This window comes from Peromyscus maniculatus, chromosome 1 (assembly GCF_049852395.1).
Source record: "Peromyscus maniculatus bairdii isolate BWxNUB_F1_BW_parent chromosome 1, HU_Pman_BW_mat_3.1, whole genome shotgun sequence".
Classification (NCBI taxonomy): domain Eukaryota; kingdom Metazoa; phylum Chordata; class Mammalia; order Rodentia; family Cricetidae; genus Peromyscus; species Peromyscus maniculatus.
In genome coordinates this window covers 186,734,145-186,752,857 of record NC_134852.1, presented here as the reverse complement: position 1 = coordinate 186,752,857, position 18,713 = coordinate 186,734,145, and the positions used below count along the sequence as shown (strand labels likewise).

At 42.8% G+C, this 18,713-nt stretch overlaps 1 protein-coding gene across 1 annotated transcript; it reads right to left on the bottom strand.

The window, feature by feature from the left end:
• Window positions 1-217: 217 nt before the first annotated feature.
• LOC143270995 (antiviral innate immune response effector IFIT1-like) lies at window positions 218-14,077 on the bottom strand. Its single transcript, XM_076562583.1, has 2 exons — window positions 9,703-14,077; window positions 218-2,872 (listed from the first exon to the last, which is right to left on the bottom strand). The coding sequence occupies exons 1-2, from the start codon at window positions 9,705-9,707 to the stop codon at window positions 1,492-1,494; spliced, it is 1,386 nt and encodes a 461-aa protein (XP_076418698.1). The 5' UTR covers window positions 9,708-14,077; the 3' UTR covers window positions 218-1,491.
• Between the last annotated feature and the right edge of the window lie 4,636 nt (window positions 14,078-18,713).

The following is an 18,713-nucleotide window of genomic DNA, read 5'->3' as shown; positions in this document are numbered from 1 at the left end:
ATAACAAAAGGAGACTATACTCAGAGGGGATAAGGAAGAGCAAAGAAAACCCAAAAGAGCTGACAGGACAGCTAAGTAGCAGGAACAAGGAGAGAGATGCAGAGGATGGGGAAGTGCTCCTGAGCATGGGCAGTGTAGGTCAGCAGACACAGAGCACATGGGTGCATGCTGGGCTTCCTGAGCCCAGGACCTAGGAACCACAAAGCATTTTAATCAAGGGGAGAAATTTAAACAATTATGCTCTCTAGTTTAGATCCTCCAGACTACAACTCTCATGGAAGTAAGTAAGGAGGACGAAACTTAGTGACAACCTAACACCCAGGTGTCTGAAACATCCAGTGTCTGACCCACATATCATTCCTTGAAAAACCTAGTAAAGCTGTGTCCCCTTGGGCAAGTGTGAAAAATGCTCTCCAGGAAGAGAAGAGTCTGCTAAGTTCCCAGAACCCAGCTTGTGAATCAAACTGTGTGTCCTCCTGCTCTCTCCTAATCCTTCCTTCTCCAACCCATCATTTGTTCCCTCAATTACTCTTCCTCAGCATCCATTGAGACTATTAGGGAGCAGTATTATGAATCCTGAGAGTTTTCTTTACTTGAATAAAATAAACATGATTTTGGCTAATCAAAAAAACACTTATTAAAAATATCAGAAGTATTTCCCCAAATATCAGGTGAATGAACCCTAAACCCATCCCTAGCAACATAATCCCCAATGATAAACAGCAGCTCTCAGGTAGCAAGGCAGCATCAGTCACCCTTACTATCCCATGATGTGGAGGATGACATATAGCCTTCATCTTTACACAGACCCCTTCCAGGGTTTATGTGCACAACTTTCCTTCCTGCCTGCCACTAGACTTCTGTTAGTTGATTCTGCTATCCCAAGCCTTCTTGAGGACACTGAAGGGATATCCTTTTCATTCTATCAACAAATTACACTGGAAGACTTTGTGATTCAAGGAATTTTACTGAATATATTTTAGTTGAGGGGAAAAAATCTCATATAACACACTATCAATAGCACAGAAAATCTACACAAATCTTATATCATCTTCTGTCTGTAAGGTCCTGGCAAGTTTCTTCTGCTTGGCTTTCCCCAAACTTAAGACTCTTATTAGCCATGAATGATTCTACTACTCTCAGATTTCAAGCTCTCCCCTTATTCACTTTGTTTTCTCTGACACTGCACGGTATTAAGAGTATCTGCTGACCTAAAGTAAAAGATTTCTTGGAGAATACCTCTTTGTCCAGGACACAGACAGGCAGAGGATGGAAGACTTTCATTCCCAAGACACAAACATAAGGAGAAGATGTCCTAGGATCCCACAGCTCAAGAGTTCAGTCCTGGTCAGTAAGTGAGCAAGTGCAGTGGGGTGCAAGTTCCCTATAGACACCACAATGAGGCATGAAAATTGTTTGGAGAAAGAAACTGGAAAGGAGGCCGGGAACCCTCAGTTATGAGTACATTCACTTCACAGAGGTGAGCTGCACTCAAAACTTACGGTTCACTACCCCACTGAGCCGCAGAGCCAATTCATAGTACTGCAGGGCCGATTCCTTGTCCCCCTTCAGTTTGTGGATGAAGCCCAGCAAACAATAGCTCTCCACAATTCCAACATGCAGGCGAGCACGTCTTGTGACTATTTCCTCTAAACTTGCAAGTAGTTTCTTCCAGACAAAGGTTTCTTCTTTCAGATGAAGACCTATTAAGTAGTGGGTGATCGCCTCGTCCTCTGATTTCCGATGAAAGTGTTGGTAACGGCCATAGCGTAAATGAATATCCTGCTCTTTGTGACACTCAAGATTCCTGTACAGTTCTGTCATGTTCAGCGCCTTCTTGAAATTTGCCTCTGCTTCTTCATGTTGGCCAATTTCTGCCTGAACTTCTGCCATGCAAACATAAGCCATCACAAATCTGGGCCTGAGTTTCACAGTCTCTTGAAATTCAAGAACAGCCTGTTGTGCTGCATGCCTTTGGGCTGGCTTACAAGTGGATGTTCTCAGTTGCATCACTTGTCTATGGTAGCAGAGCCCTAGTTGGTAATGCAGGTAGCCAGAGGCAGGTGACTCCTGAAAGGCCCTGTGTAGCAGACGGAAAGCCATGTCTAGGCAGCCTTTCCTTCGGTAATACTTGGCTATAGATCGAAATGTATAGTGTTGGCAGGATATGCTACTGAGGGCTTCTTCAATGTGTGTTTCTGCTTCAGCTGCTTCTCCTAAATCCTGAAGCTTCAGCGCAAGATAAACTTTAATATTCGGATCTTTTGGATTTAACCTGACAGCCTTCCTTAGTGGTTCTAGAGAGATATTATCATCATGAATGTCTGTGTGATAGGCTGCAACTGCATAGCCAATGTTGTATAAAGGGTTTTCAGGATCTTCTTCCAGAGCTCTTTTAAAGCAGGCCTTGGCTGGTCTATAATTGTCTCGTCCACTCTTCAGATAGACAAAGCCTATCTCATATTGTGTCTCAGAATGCTCCATATTATAGGGGAATGAACTGCCCAATTCCTTGCGAGTGTTCTCCACCTTGTCCAGGTAGGTCTGGGTTTCTGCCAGGCTGCCCATGTGGTAATGCACCCAGGCACAGTTGCTCCAGGTCACCAGGCTTCTCTGGCCCAACTGCTCTTCCTGGATCAAGGCTTCTGCTTCTTTCAAGCTCTGCAGGGCTTCCTCATGCTGGCCTTTCAGGTGATTCACATAGGCCCTGAGGTTGAACATCCCCACTTGGTTTTTGCTGTCTAGAAACTCAAGCTCCTCAGAGATCCTCATTTCCAAATCAGGTATGTCAAAGTCTTCCAACAGTTTCCATGTGAAGTGACAATTCAGTTCAATCAGATTCTCCTTGACCTGATCACCTTCAGCATTCTCTCTGTGTGAAGGAAGCAGGTGATTTGTTATGTGAGCAATGAGCAGAAATTGCCAATTAATGCCAAGCTAAACGCATTTCACAGTATTCTTCCTGATTTCCTGAAAGTCTGACCATTTGTTTCTGTAGAATTTCTTGATTTTTTTAATCAATCTCTCATCTCTGTTTATTTGTACTGTCAAAGACTTCCTGTACATGAATGTACATGTACCTGTATTTACAATCTTAGGTTGTAAGTTCATCCTTTCAGTCAAGACTGGAAATTGCTACACAGATACAGGCATACAAACATACATGTCAGAGTCCTTATCTGAGGTTTGGAACTCTAAAATTTTATTCTCCATTTCCTTATGTCTTTGAGGACTATGTGTACAATTTTATGCCACCTGAGCTGACATAAACAGGACCTTTCTATGTGGTAAGCACTGAATGTGGAGAAGTCACTGGTGGTCTGCCTATTTCATCGTAGACACACAAGGAGCTATCCTCCATGGACTGATGTACAACTAATGGACATGCTCTCTGCCCTGTGACACTGGAGATATGACTCTTCTCTAGAACTTTTATCTTTGTACAATGTAGCTGGTGAACTTCCAGAGCGTAAGTCATTTAGCTCTCCCCTCTTATGGTTACAAAGAATCCCTTTCTTTTAAAGATGCTTATAGACCTTCATGCCTTTTTTGTTTCCCTATAGAGCAATACAAGTAATTCCAACTATGTATCACTCCTGTCTCAGAGGACCACCTATAAAATCTAGTCAGTCAGGGTAGTAACCCAAAAGCAAGCAGCTTGGAGACCAATCTGTGCTCAGAAGGCAAAAGGCCCTTGGTCCTGTTGGTAGCTGTCTCTGCCAGAGACCAGAGATGCCATAGTGCTTAAACCAGCTGTCTTCACTTTTCACCTGGCCATGCCAAGAATAGTAGAATACAGGTGTGCTGTGCACTTAGGTCTTACCCATAGCTGAGCACACTAGCATTGTGCCCATAAGGGTAGGCTAATGGAAACAGACAGCCATCTAGACATCTCATGGATCAGTGTATTGTTCAGGCTTGCTCACCCACACCTCATGCCTCCATCCATGAATGTTATGAACAATGCACTAGTGACTATTGACAACCTGTCTCCTCTAGGTCCCAATTTTACTAGACTATAGTGGTTTTCAACCTTCCTAGTGCAGCAGCTCTTTAATAGAGTTAAGCATCTTGTGGTGCCTGCCATACTTGAAATTATTTCATTGCCACTTCCCAACTGTATTTGTGCTACTGTTATGAATCATAATATAAATATCTGATATGTGTCCCCAAATGAATGTTGACACATAATTGAGAACTGTTTAGAAAAGGAACTTTGTCTTCTTTCTTTCAGTGAAATTCCCAGTTATAATCCCACAATAAATCTTTTGGAAACCACCTTCTGTGGAGCATTAACATCAGTTTTCTATACTGTAAGATCAGAACATAAAACCACCATTGACTCCATGGAAGCTTTGTGTGACTGTGAGCTTTGGCACACTGAGTCCTGAATTAAAATTCACCTTAGTCTAGAAACCTTCTGTCCAACTCAAATCCTCTTTCTTTTCATTTGACAAGTTTTCAATGCAGAACTTCCCTAAACCTTATTGACTGGAGGACCATGTAGTGCATGCAACAGGAAAAGGACCATGACTGAAATGATGGGATGTTTGGTCAGAATAGTGTTTTCCTCCTTTACCTCTAAAGAGTATAGATTCATGGAAAGCTTCAGAGTCAGTGCAAAACTCGTCTTTCTCCTTCACCGGGTTTTTCACTATGTACATCTTATACAAGTACAGTAGGAGAACAAGTGAGGAAACTGAGGTGGTTGCAATGACACATGGACAACTGTCATTCTTCCTCTTAATGATCTAAGCACTGGAACTGACATTCATCAGCTGATGTAGGCTCCTTCATCACCACTGCCTCCAGTTCCTGCTACCCTGGACAGGCACACCTCTAGCCTTAGTCCTCACACATTTTTTTAGGCGTTGGCAATTGTCAACTCTGTCTCTATCACTGTAATCAGTCATTCAAGAATGGTAATGGAAGTGTGAAATGACACACAAAAGGTTGTTGAATGTGTAGAAATCAGTCACTGCAACAGAGAAGGTGAGAGGAAGTTGGAGAAGGGTCCCTTTTGCCCAAGGGATGCATAAAAGTTGTACATAAACAATGAACACAGAAAAGTGTACAATCATCTACAAGAAATTAAAATAGAAAGTCGTGGAATGATAATTTGTATTAATGAGGCAGGGTAGCATTCATATTGTTCACCAAAGGCCCTTGAAGGGAAAGCTGTTTCCTCCTAGACTATGGGATAAAATCTGCAACTCATGGAGACCTGTCCATGTCTCCTCCATTAAGAGCCATTCATGTTGGGGAGGTCCTTGTTCTGACTAATGATCTGCCCTGGAAAGGCAAGTTTACCTTCATTCACACTAAAAAGATAGGAGGAATACTTCTCCCTTCAGTGAGGTAATGATTTTTCTTTCCCAGAGTGTCTTCTCCCTGTAGTGCAATGCCCAACATCTGCCCTGAATTTGGGCTGAGCCTGCCTGCCTTCTGAGCGCTGACCTGGAAGGTAGGACTGTTCTGCCCATCCCCCATACTTGTCCTTTCTTTCTCCTCTAAAGCTCCCTTCCCAGCCATGTGTCTGCTTGTGTAATCTGTTGCTGTAGGTCAAGAAAGCTCAACACAATATTCATTTATATCCCATACCCCTTTTCTTCTCTATTCTCCTATTCTGAGCGTCTACTGAGATTGACAACTTGCTTGCCCTGGGGCTTGCCATGAAAATTGCAATAAATTTTCCTGGAACTCTCTTTTCAGTCCATTTCTAAGTTCCTTTAAAAGGCAACTAAGCACCCTAAGAGGACAACCAGTCTTCACCTTATCACTAAGATGATAAAACTAACCAAAGAAGCATAGATTTAATGTAATCCCAATTCATAGGCACATGATAGTTTTGAAATGAAGCTATAAATCTCAAGTTGTATAAAATGAGCCAACATGCTACAATAATAAAAGTGTTTTCAAAAACATAGAATTAGACTCACTATAGTCTAAAACAATCGACATATTTTTGTGCTAGCATGAGAACTCCTTTAAGAGAAAAAGGACATATATGCCATGAGGGTTTAATTACATAAAGACCCAAGGGGCAAACACTGAATGCATGGCTGAGCCCTTCTGTCTAGGCTGCCACAGGAAAAAAAATAACTATGTACACAGAGGCTTACACAACAGAACTTTGCTACTTGTAACTTAGCAAATTATAAATCTCAGATTAAATTGCCTGCCTATATATTACCTCACTTTTAAGGTGTTTCTTCTTGACTTGCAGAGGGCCACATGACCCTTCTATTGTCAGGATGTCTTTCTGGTCTGAGCCATAACTTTGAGTGTGTGTGTATATGTGTGTGTACACGCTCATGTGTGTATGTGCATGTGCATGCGTGTGCATATATATGTGCGTTTGTGTGCCTGTGTGCACATGCCTGTGCTTGCATGTGAGTGTGCATGTGCTTATGTGCATCTGTGTGTGTTTGAGTGTATGTGTTCGCATGTTTGCACGCACTTGTGTGTGTGTGTGTGTATGTGTGTGTGTGTGTGTGTGTGCTCCTCTGTGCACTTGTGTGCACACTCCTGTGTGTGTTCCTGTGAGTATGGCGTGACTTGTGTGTGTGGGCATTTTTGTGCTAGTGTGTGTATGTGTGTGTGTGTGTGTGTGTGTGTGTGTGTGTGTGTGCATGTGTGTGTATGTGTGTGCGCGGGGGTACGAGGGAGTGTATTTATAATGGGGGCCAATGTCAAGGCATGCATACTAAGGTCAGAGGACAGCATTAGGCACTCATCTTTACCACCTTGTGTTGGGAGAAGGAAAGGCAAGGGTTCCCTCTCTTCTCTCAGCAGAAACACTGAGATTGTAATCCTCATGCTTGCTTGCCAAGCCCTTGACCCACTCAACCCTCTGAGCTGCACCATTTGATATCTCCAAGGGAAGCAAGTCTGATGCTCATTCCCTCCTTTCTTATGGCATTTCAGATCTTAAGGAAAGTGGCTTCTGATTGAGACCACAAAGAAAACAGGATCAATGACCATGAAGGAAGCCAGTTTGCAGAGAAAACCTGTATCCCTTCCTTTCCTAGGCATCAAGGAAAGGACAGAGGATACTCAAAGTGCCCTTGATGTACCAACCTGGAGAAGAGACAGGGCTCTTTGTTCATGCCCTGTAAATGGTCATGTGGAATGTCATTTTGTATGCTGTGAATGTGTTTTGTTCTGATTGGTTGATAAGTAAAATGCTGATTGGCCAGTACCCGGCAGGATATAGGCAGGATCAGCAGACAAGGAGAATGCTGTAAAGAGGAAGGCTGAGTCAGGATTCACCAGCCAGACACAGAGGAGGGACATTGACAAGGCCATACTGAGGAAAGTTACCATGCCAAGTGGCTAAACATAGGTAAGAATTATGGGTTAATTTTAATGTAAGAGCTAGTCAGTAATAAGCCTGAGCTAATGGCCAAGAAGTTAGTTATAAATAATATTAAGCCTCTGTGTGACTGTTTTATAAAAGGCTGCAGGAGAGTGGGTGAGAGAATTGTCCCGACTGTGGGTCTCGCGGGACATAGGAAACTCCTGACTGTAATGAAGCTCATGGCCCAGTGTAGCATGGAATCTTAAAAGTTCTCATTAATAAAAACAAACCAGAGCCAGGTATTGGGGTGAACCCTGAATGATCAGAGAAACAGAACAAGCCACAGCCACCTCACCTTGCCAATCCTCAGCTGATCATGTTTCCTCAGACTGGAAGTCTCTGAGAACTCTTCCAAATAGATCTCAGCTCAACTGCTGTTCAAAAGCCTAAAAGCTTAACCAGCTCTAGTTCCTGATTTTCATGCCTTATATCTTTCTTCTTTCTGTCATCACTTCCTGGGATTAAAGTTGTGAGTCATGATGCCTGGCTGTTTCCAGGGTGGCTTTGACCTCACAGAGATCCAGATGGATCTCTGCCTCCCAAGTGATATGATTAAAGGCATATGTGCCACCATTTTCTGGCCTCTATGTCTGTTTAGTGGCTGTTCTGTCCTCTGAACCCAGAAGAGTTTATTAGGGTGCAAAATATATTTGGGGTCTCAATATATCACCACAGCCCAGTGCTCTTTGGGCTTATCCCTCTGCTTACTAGTCTGTTCTCATTTTTCAGAGTGCTCTTTTGTAATGAAATGTCTCTATCTCTGTTAGTAATCATGTGGCCCTGGTCCAGTTCATTAATGTTGGACACAAATACTTGGATATTTCAAAAGTGTCCCAGGGAAGCTTTCCCAGTTGTGACTAGACTCAGGTCTTTACCTGTAATATTTGATGAGCCAGGGTAGAAAGAAACAAAGGCATAAGAAGTTTCTGTCCTCTCAGTCTCTGTCTCTGCCTCTTTCTCTCTGTCTCTGTCTCTCTGAAATAATCAAAGGCATGGTAATTTCTTCTTTTACAGAGCATTTAGTAAAGATGGAGAGATTTGTGTAGACAGATTAATCATGACCTGGGGCATCAGATTCAATCCTGCTTTTCTTTGCCTTCCCTGCCTACAGCAGTGCACAGTGAATTAGAGATTGTGCCCACACCTTATGGGAAATAAAGGCATTGGCAGGACAGCTAAAATCACCTGAAATCTGAACACCAGCTGTCCAGGAAGATCTGCCTAGTTGGGAGGCTCACAAGGATCCTGCTCAACCTGTGCCCCAATGAGGAGGCACATGCACTAGTGCATAAATCCATGAAGCAGGAAAGCTGAGCAGGACACAGACAAGAGCCATTTAAGTGTGTAACCTGGACAGAGAGCAGCCAGGATCCCACTGCCCTTTTGGTTGCTCAGGATCCCCTGTGAAGTTGGAGATCTCCAGCCTTTCTCGTTCTGCAGGAATGTCTTTGAAAACCAAATACTTAAGCACCTGGGTCACTCACTCTATGATAATGACCATCACCTGACAGGTCCTATAACTTTCTAGGCTCTACTTACTTAGGCTCTATATATTTCTAACACTGTGAACTCTGAATTCTATGTCACCACTCCCCAACAGCTGTCAGCCGCCTCCATATTCATGTACAATTGATCGTCCTATGTATAAAGTCAGAAGAAAAATTCCCCAAGTTAAGAGAGGCTCACTGTAGCAAAGAGTCAGTGCAAACACCTCCACTGACTGGCACTTTTAATCTGAATGGCAATTTCAAACATAAACCCTGGGGTCATTCACAAAAATAAGATTAGACTGGGTGCCTAGTATTTCTTGAATATATATAGTATATATTGCATATTCAGTGAATATATATGTTATATGTACTCACACAGAAACCGTGAACAGCATCTCATGAGGTCCCTTGGGGATCTGATGGGTACATCTCAAGGACAATGAAGGATTGGGGTCAGGGGATGGGAAGGAGGACACTCTAAGCAGCTGCTCTCTTTGAGGGCTAAGTAGGTAGAGTGGTAACTTGTCCATTCCCGAAGTTCTCCTTGGTAACTGTCTCTCTCTGTGAGATGAGCATGCTAAAGTCTGCCCAGGAGTTTCCAACTTCATGCTTGAGACAGCCTTTAAAACTAAAGCCAGCTTGCTGACACCCATCCAGCCCCTGCCAACAGCACACCCAATAAACAGAGTCCCTGGACACTCAGGAAAATCAGCATCCTTGTTCCCTTTTCAGAAGTAGAAAGAGAAGGCAGAAGGCAGAACAAAGGAACAGAAGCAGACTCAGTCAGACCTGGTCACAAGCAAATGTTTGAGTCCTGGGTTCACTCAAACTGCAGAGCAGGGAAATCCTTACCCCATGGTTGCTGTGAAGGTGGCAGCAGTTCTCTGGGTTCTCACCAGTACAGGCTCCTCAGAATCCTGTCTTCTAACTCTGCTGTCTTGTGGACTTTCACACCAACTGGACTCTCAGAGAAGGGCTGGGAGACAGCTCTGTGAGCTGTGGTGTGTGTGTGTGTGTGTGCTTTTATAGTCACAGTAGGAAGCTGAAAGAGAAAGTGAAACTAAAGCCTGCCGGTTTCTCCTCAGGGAAACTGAGGGCAAACAGGTGTGGGCCTTCTCCTCTCTCTGAACCAATGGGAAGAGGGAATCTGGAACAGAATGACAGGTCAGTTTCATCCACCTGTCCAGGAAGACATCCCCGGAATTAAAAGATGCTCTTACCATATTAATGGAGGTGATGTGGACATGAAGACACAGACTGGCATCTCTACAAGCACCATTGTTGCTCAGTCAAAGGAACTGCACTTCTGCACTGACTGCTTGGAACTGAGACCACACTCATGGATTTGATGTCATGGCATAGGGGTAGTTTGGGGATGGAGGAGTCCATCAGCAGGTGAGATTCCATGCAATTTGGAAGGGGTACATCCCAGCTGTTGTGGTGTGTGGCTGTCCTTAGGAACTGCTGCAGGTGTGATCATTCAAGTCCTCTTCCCTCTGCAGAGCTTCTCAGTCTCCCTGAGGCTTTAGGAGTTTACCCTTCATTAACTAGGCCAATTTCCCAGAGCCTACAGTCATGGAGTCTTGCTTTCTGTTACCGTCTCCTGAGGTGTCTGTTTGTAAAGGTCTCTGGCCACCAGTCACAGCCACATAAACAAGAGCCAAGCATTGAATCTCTAGAGAATGCTGTATTCACAGCCTTGATGCTATCCTATGCTAAAGGCTGAGACCAGTGTAGGAACTGCAGAAGGTGGGGCTCAGATTGGTCCAGGCCAACATCTGGCCCCTTGGTCTGTTGTCTTGTTTTCTTGGTAACCTACTTTCTCAGCCATATTGGTGTCTGTTTCTTTAGCGTGGCCATTCCTTGCAGTGTCCCCATATATAGCTCATCCCTCACTCCTCCAAATATGATAAAATCATTGAAAGGGACTTAAATATCTAATTCCATCCTTCTGATAGATGATAAACTCTCATGAAATATTTCCTGACCAGAGAGTTTTATCCTTAAACCTCATTCGGCTGTCACCAGCAGGAGATGGGGGCTCCTTGACCACTTTCCCAGTGAAGTTTAATTATGAAGAAGATGGAGGTATGTGTCTGTGTGGTGGCTAGGTGTGTGACATGGAGTTTAAATGATTTTCATAAAGTCTGCCTTTAGAATCAGTCACCAGAATCCTTGGTGTAGAGAATTAAATCTGTAGGGTTATACTGTGACCTTCACAATATGTCATGACACATTTGCTGAGGGCCATGGCAGTATATGACAGGTGACAACCAGTGTTTGACAAGTCGAACAACCAGAAGTGTATGTTCCTAATGGGGGTCTCACTTGGCAAAGCTGTGGGATCACTGGCTGTGGAAACCAGTTCCTTTCTCTTTGTAACTTTCACAGATTCCACGGGTATGCATCCCTAATAAGAACAGCTGTGGGGTGCTTTCCATGGTGCCTTGGTAGTGTGTTTTACATCTCTGGGCACACATTTAGCTGTGGATTTCTGTTTAAGCTGCATACTTCTATGAACAGAAATATTCCCAGAGTATTCTTCTTACTGACACAGGAAAGTAACAATGTTCTGTATCCATGACAGCCTTTAACTCATTTTGCAAAGACCTTAGAATAAGTCCAAAACAGATTAATCTGCTCCTACAGAGAATACACAAAGACTAATTCCCAGTGTTGTTTATTGCTACATCTAGGCCAGGCTATTTACACCAGGACATAGTCTTGTAGTGGCTCCCTTTCTTCATGTGCACTGACCATACAGGGTTCAGCCAATCATGTAATGTCTTAGACCCCTCACCAACTTAGAGTTTAGTGCATGGGTCAATGTGACATTACTATCCTAAGAGAAGCTATGTGACTTATCTGTGCTGTGGGAATGGGTGGGGCCCTGAAAATGTAACTAATACTTGTCCAGAATGTGAGTGGGGTGTGTGTGTGTGTGTGTGTGTGTGTGTGTGTGTGTGTGTGTGTGTGCTGAGTGAGAGTGACAAAGATTCATGAGGAAAGTGTGAGGGAGTGAGTGGGTGAAAGAGTGAGTAAACAGTGAGTGTATATCCTGTCAGAAGTCTGTGTGTGAGTGAGTGTGACAGAGAGAGCTGTGTGAAGGAGCTGCTGCTATGTAGAGGGGCTGTGCCTAGGAACTGTGTAAAGGGCTGTCAGGGGAGAGAGCTGTGTAAATGAGATGTTCAGCTGTGGCTGTGTGGAGATTTGTAACTGTGTAGAGGCAAGGAAGATTAGCTCATCTCACTCACAGATAGAGAAAAGGACCCCTAACAATTAAATCCTTAACCCCTTACCTTCACCTGGAGATATTTACAAAAGACCCTAATTTAGGAGATTTACAGCTCACATTCCTGGGTTGAAGTTTGAGCCATTGCTAGATACTGAGTTAAGGCAGTTACTTCCCACTATCCAAGAAGATTGCCTCCAGGCCAGGCAGACAATAGGTGCCAAGCTTCTTTCTTGTGCAAATTAAGTTTTTCTTCCTCTTCAGCCAGGTGCTATTCCTAGATTTTCTCCTCAACAATTACTGGGAGTGAAAGTGCTTTTACTAACCAAATACTACATGCTCTGACATAGGTTGCTTAGCCACCTAACATATGTCCCTCTGCCTATCAGAAAGCAGCTGCAGCTGGGATGAGTGGGAAAAGTGGCACCAAAGACAGTTTACTTTATTGTGACTTACTGACCCCTAACATTGTATGTACCTCACCATTTCTAGATTACAGTTTGAGCACATAAATTCCCTATCTGATCTTAGCCTTTAGTTGACCCTACCAGAGAACTTCCCTTTAGTCATTCCCCTTTTGGGTTGTAATTGGAAACTGACAATTAATTGCTTTATGTGTGGGTCCTTATCACCTCTCTCTGAGACCCTGAAAACTCAACCCAGCATTGTTTTACCAAAAAATTACTGGGTGGGTATAAATAATAGTTCTCTGAGAGCACTGGGAGAAGAGGATTGATGGAGAAGAACAAAGATGAGGACAGAGATGGAAAGAACTAGATAGAATGATGAAAGAGCAGCAGAAGGGACTAAGAGCAGGAGGGACTCAGAGGAGCTAAGTAAGAGAGCAGAAAAGAAACTGTGTAGATAGAATCACCATAGAAGAATAAAGTGAATGGACTGAAGAACTCAGTGTGCATAGATTCATTGAATATTCCTCAGATTAGAATCCTCAACTGGTTGGTAGACTCTCCTGCAGATCCTGGAGCAAACAATATAGGCTGGACCTAATATTTTTTGCATTTCTGTGCTGTATCATCATAAAGGTGAAACATTGAAGGACAGGAAGGTTTTCATTTTTCATTCCTTCATTGCATAGAGTGAGTGTTCTAAAGTTGTCTGCTCACAATCTCCTACTAATTATTCGTGCTTATCATTTAAGCTCCACAGAATTATCCCACAGTGAGTAGAATGCTGCTAGTCGGGAAACATTCCTAATAACTAGGTCAGCTTCTAAAACATCATTGACTCATGTTTGGGGTAAAAGACAAGGCTCTGTGTACATGCATGTGAAAGCCAATCATGTCTGAACACAATACTTCCATGGAAATATATTGGAGTGTTTCATTTTCCAAATCCCTACAGTCCATGGCAAGCAGAGGACCAAAAGGGATTCTTCCCCTACTGCTATAATGTGATATTGGTGCCAGTTCTGTGCAGTTCAGGCTCAGGCCTGTATTACCTCTCTTCCTGCTTTGTCTCTGTAATAAACGGAACCATTTATGATGCTGGCCAAAGAGTGTTAGGAAGAGAAGAAACAAATAGAGTGTTAGGAAGAGAAGAAACAAATAGCTAACTGTATGGGGTGCATTTGCCTACGGTCATGTATTTTTGATTACAAATGAGTGTGTGGAATGCACAGAGAAGAGACAAATGGGAACTGGAAAATAAAGAAACCTTCAGGAAATGATGTGCCAGCAATAGGCTTTCAGACCCATCCCAGTTATCCAAAGCACCTGCATGAGACTGACATTTTGTGAAAGACCATGGCACCTCTGCTAGCTGTGATTTGCCTAGCTTATTAGTGAGTGATTGGGATGGGCTGGCAGATTTAAATCTTCACTGCATGTTAGAATCGTTAGACAACATCTAAATGAATTGTGCTCAATCTCTTAGATAGCCCAACTGAACATACCCCAGAATCAGATTTAAAATCAGTTTTAAAACAATCAATCAAGCCAGGTGGTGGTGGCACATGACTTTGATCACAGCACTCAAAAGGCAGAGGCAGGCAGATCTCTGTGAGTTTGAGGCCAGCCTGGTCTATAGAGTGAGTTGCAGCCAGGACTGCTTCACAGAGAAATGCTGTCTGAGAAAAATCAATCAATCAAACAAACAAATCAGACATCTCAGGTGATTATGATGTGTACCTGGGTTAGAACCAGGGACAAAATGGTCCTAGGCATCCTCTATCAATTTGAAATTGCTTGACTGTTGATCTGGGACTCAGCTGAGACTCCAGGCCATCTTTCTCGGGGTATGGTGAGGGGCCCCAGGTGCAGTATCCTTTTTACATTGTACCTATTGTTCTTGCTGACTCTCTAGAGAAGAAGATGACCGGTGTCTTCCTAATGCACAAGAAGACATGGGAAAAGAATGTGATGATGTATGCTCTGTTCACAGTAGGGTGCAGAGAGATGTTAACACATGTTTCCTGACATGGCACAAATATGCAGCATTATGGAAGGTGTTCCATACAAATACCTATGACTTGTTCAAAGCCATTACTTTTCTTTAAAAGTCTGTTATCTTAAGCCTACACAGAGTAGGTCTTACTGACCTGGCTGCCTATCACTTCAGGAACAAATCTAATAGCTGGAGGTCACTGCCCACTCCACCCTTAGCTTGATATCAGTGTTCTGGTACTTCTGTCACATTAGCATGCACTGGAGAAATTGCTGTGCGTTTTGAGGAAATTATAGTTGAAGAAAAGCATGTCAGTGACTGTGTGTGATCCCAGGATGCTTTCCTGTTAAGGCCATAACAAGCTTGGGCACAAAATAGACCACTGATCCACATTCACTACCTGCTTCTCCATCTTTGCTCTGGAGTTTTCATTGTCAGTTCACAGAAAGTCAGAGGTTTGTAGACATTTGTCCTACATTTGACCTACAGTTCACTATAGAACATTTGGAACAGTAGTGGTAACTAAGTACACACCATCTATATTTAATTAATAATAGGGACATTATTAGTTGTAGCTTGATGCTCAAAAACATAATGCACAGTGATTTTCTTTATTTAACTTTGTTTTTAATGTTTTTCACATATATTTATTCTGTGGGCTATCTCTCTCTCTCTCTCTCTCTCTCTCTCTCTCTCACTCTGTGTGTGTGTGTGTGTGTGTGTGTCTGTGTATATGTGTGTGTGTGTGTGTGAATGCATGTGTGTGTTGTGTCACCCATGCTTGTTCCTTGCACAGCTGTGGAGGGCACACCTCAACTTGCTCTAGTTTGTAGTGGGTAGCCATTCCAGCTTTGATATGGAAATTCCAACCCCCATTGAGGCTTAGGCAACGGTCATGTCTACAAGGTGGGGCAAAGGGAGGCACAAGAGACCGAGATCTGGATGGGCCAGTGCGCTCTTTCTGATCCTGGACCCGTGACGGTGGAGGTTGACCGAGCAGAGCTCCAGAGAACACTGCTGGACTGTGATACACCTTCCCCAGACCACACAACCTACCTTTCCCTTTTTTGTAAGTTACCCACTAAATAAATCTTCCTTTTAACTATGTGGAGTGGCCATAATAATTTCACCAATGATAGTTTCATTCATGTAGTTGAGTGAGTGTGAAGACTAGGATAACAAAAGGAGACTATACTCTGAGGGGATAAGGAAGAGCAAGGAAAACCCAAAAGAGCTGACAGGACAGCTAAACAGCAGGAACAAGGAGAGAGGAGATGCAGAGGATGGGGAAGTGCTCCTGAGCATGGGCAGTGTGGGTCAGCAGACACAGAGCACATGGGTGCATGCTGGGCTTGCTGAGCCCAGGACCTAGGAACCACAGGGTACTTTAATGAAGGGGAGAATTTTAAGCATTTATGTTCTCTAGTTTAGACCCTCCAGACTACAACTCTCATGGAGGTAAGTGAAGAGGACAAACTTAGTGACAACAGGACACCCAGGTGTCTGAAACATCCAGTGTCTGACCCACATATCATCCCTTGAAAAACCTTGTAAAGATGTCTTACCTTGGACAAGTGTGAAAATGCTCTCCTGGAAGAGAAAAGTCTGCCAAGTTCCCAGACCCTGGCTTCTGAATCAAACTGAACGCCCTCTTGCTCTCTCCCAATCTTTCTCTCTCCCATGTGCTTACCTTTCTAATCAGTTACTTCTTGTTAGTGTTTTCCTGCTTTGCCCACAGTTAGGACAAATCTTTGTCACCCACCAGTCCCACAGCCGCTCAGACCCAAACAAGTAAACACAGAGACTTATATTGTTTACAAATTGTATGGCCGTGGCAGGCTTCTTGCTAACTGTTTTTATATCTTAAATTAACCCATTTCTATAAATGTATACCTTGCCACATGGCTGGTGGCTTACCAGCATCTTTACATGCTGCTTCTCCTGGCGGTGGCTGCAGTGTCTCTCTCTCCTTCTTCCTGTTTCCCCAATTCTCCTCTCTCTTTGTCCTGCCTATACTTCCTGCCTGGTCACTGGCCATCAGTGTTTTATTTATATAGAGTGATATCCACAGCATTTCCCCTTTTCTTCTTTTTTTTAAAAAGGAAGGTTTTAACTTTAACATAGTAAAATTACATATAACAAAACAATTATCAAGCAAGAATTGCAGTTACAATATTAAAGATGTCCGATCTATCTTATATTTGTGAGTTTAAGGTTTTATATCTAACTTATCTTTTATCATAACTGAGGAAATTACAACTATCTAGTCTTCAACCACATCAAAGACCTGAGAAGGAACATAATGGTACCTGAGAAATGGTAGATGGATGCAAGCAACTTTCGGGAATCTTGCAAGAGTAGACCAAGACAGCTGGCAGCCTGGACAGTCACCTAATATTTCTCAGCTTTGTTGGTGCATTCAAATTGGCTACAGGCCTAGAGTATCTGACAGACCATTTTCAGAAGCAGGAATTCTGAAAGACCATTTTACCCTGTCTTGGCAGAGGACAGTGGTCGCTTTCCTTGTGTCCCGCTTGTCCAGAAAGGACAGCATTGCATTCGTACTGTTAGCCATCAAGGCAAGGGCAGTTCTTTGCCCAGTAGGCCATTTTGTGCCAAGAAGACAAACTTCCAAATGGAAATGTCTTAGAAGCCCAACATTCTCTCCGGATCAAATTGGTGTGGCCAGGAGCAATTGTGTCTCACGTCAACAGAATTCTAAGTTATTTAAATGCCATATTCTCTAGGTCTATGAAGTGTTTGAAAATTACCTATCTGAAATATATCTATATATACCTAGAAGACTTAACTAACATGGCTACAACTATGATTATCATAGATGACTAATTATTAATCTATTTTTAATTATCCATTACAATTTTAAATGAATTACATAAACATAATACCTCAAACAAGAATAGAAATATATATATACAGTATAACAAAATTAACTTCAAGTTTGTATCAATAAACTAAAATTTATACCAATGTAAAACATTTTAAACATAAACTAAAATCTATACCAATGTAAAACATTTTAAACAAGTTGTTCTTTAAAAGTAGGTTCATTAATCTACCCTTTTATCTCTATATCCTCCTATATATCTATATCATATCCCCTTTTCTTTTTTAGAAAGAGATCACATTTATAATCAACCTGTTTTAAATAAAAATATTGGTTTTTCTCTGTCCCACACCAGAGGGCTCTTCTGATTTGGGATACAAGAATCTCTTAACCATTTTTTTTTAAAGGCAATATGTCTGGGTTTAGAGGGGGAGTGAGCCAATTCCACCTCTAAAGCCAGCTTGGTATATTTGGGAATTTGGGCACAGCATCTCTTACTACTTCCTGCTGGAGGGGGGCACTGTATCTTATGGGGACGCAAAGAAAATTTTAGTCCTATGGGGTAGTCTGTGAGGCTGTATTGTGTGAACCAGTTACCTTGAAACTGCTCTGGATGTTGGATCATCTGGGCCATCGTGTCATCGGAGACCTTTCAGGGGGTCTTGGCTGGTGAAACCTGATGTATTTTAATCTGGAACAAATCCACAGCCTCTGGCTTTCTGTGGAAACAAAAGCAGAACCTCTTTTCCAAAGCAACATATCCTTAAATCCAAATTTTATAGTCAAGGTACCTGTAAAATATACATTTTGGCATAACTCAACAGCTTTTGCAATCAAATGTTTTTCTTCAGTTACGAATATCAAAGACAACATAATCCAGATTCTCTGTGTGGTAGCCATCTTTACGTGGCTTATTTTTTATATTACCTTGAGCCTATTGCTTTAAACTGCACCATTCTAAGACTGAACCGGCACTGTGGCTGATGGCTCCGCCCACTTCAGCTTCCCAACATGGCGGTAGTACGTTTTCTGCCAGCTCTGTGAGTCATCAAGTCTCAGAAATAGTGGGTCTAAGCTTTTATCAAAGCAGCGTGTAGCCCAGAAACCTCTTTTTTTTTTAATACTAGTAAAGACTAAATCTACCACACAGCTTATGTGCCACTGGCAGACGCCTCATTTAGCCATACTGCCGGTCAAACACACACGCCAGGAACCCGCCAGTGTTCAAACCTGCGTTTTGCGGCATCTAGCTGCCCGTATGAGACAAGAAGCAGGAACCTGGTTTTGGCTCTGTTTAGAATAGGTTATTAAATATTCTCAGGTTTAAGGAGCCGTTGGGCGCCATTTGTTGTTAGAGTTTTCCTGCTTTGCCCACAGTTAGGA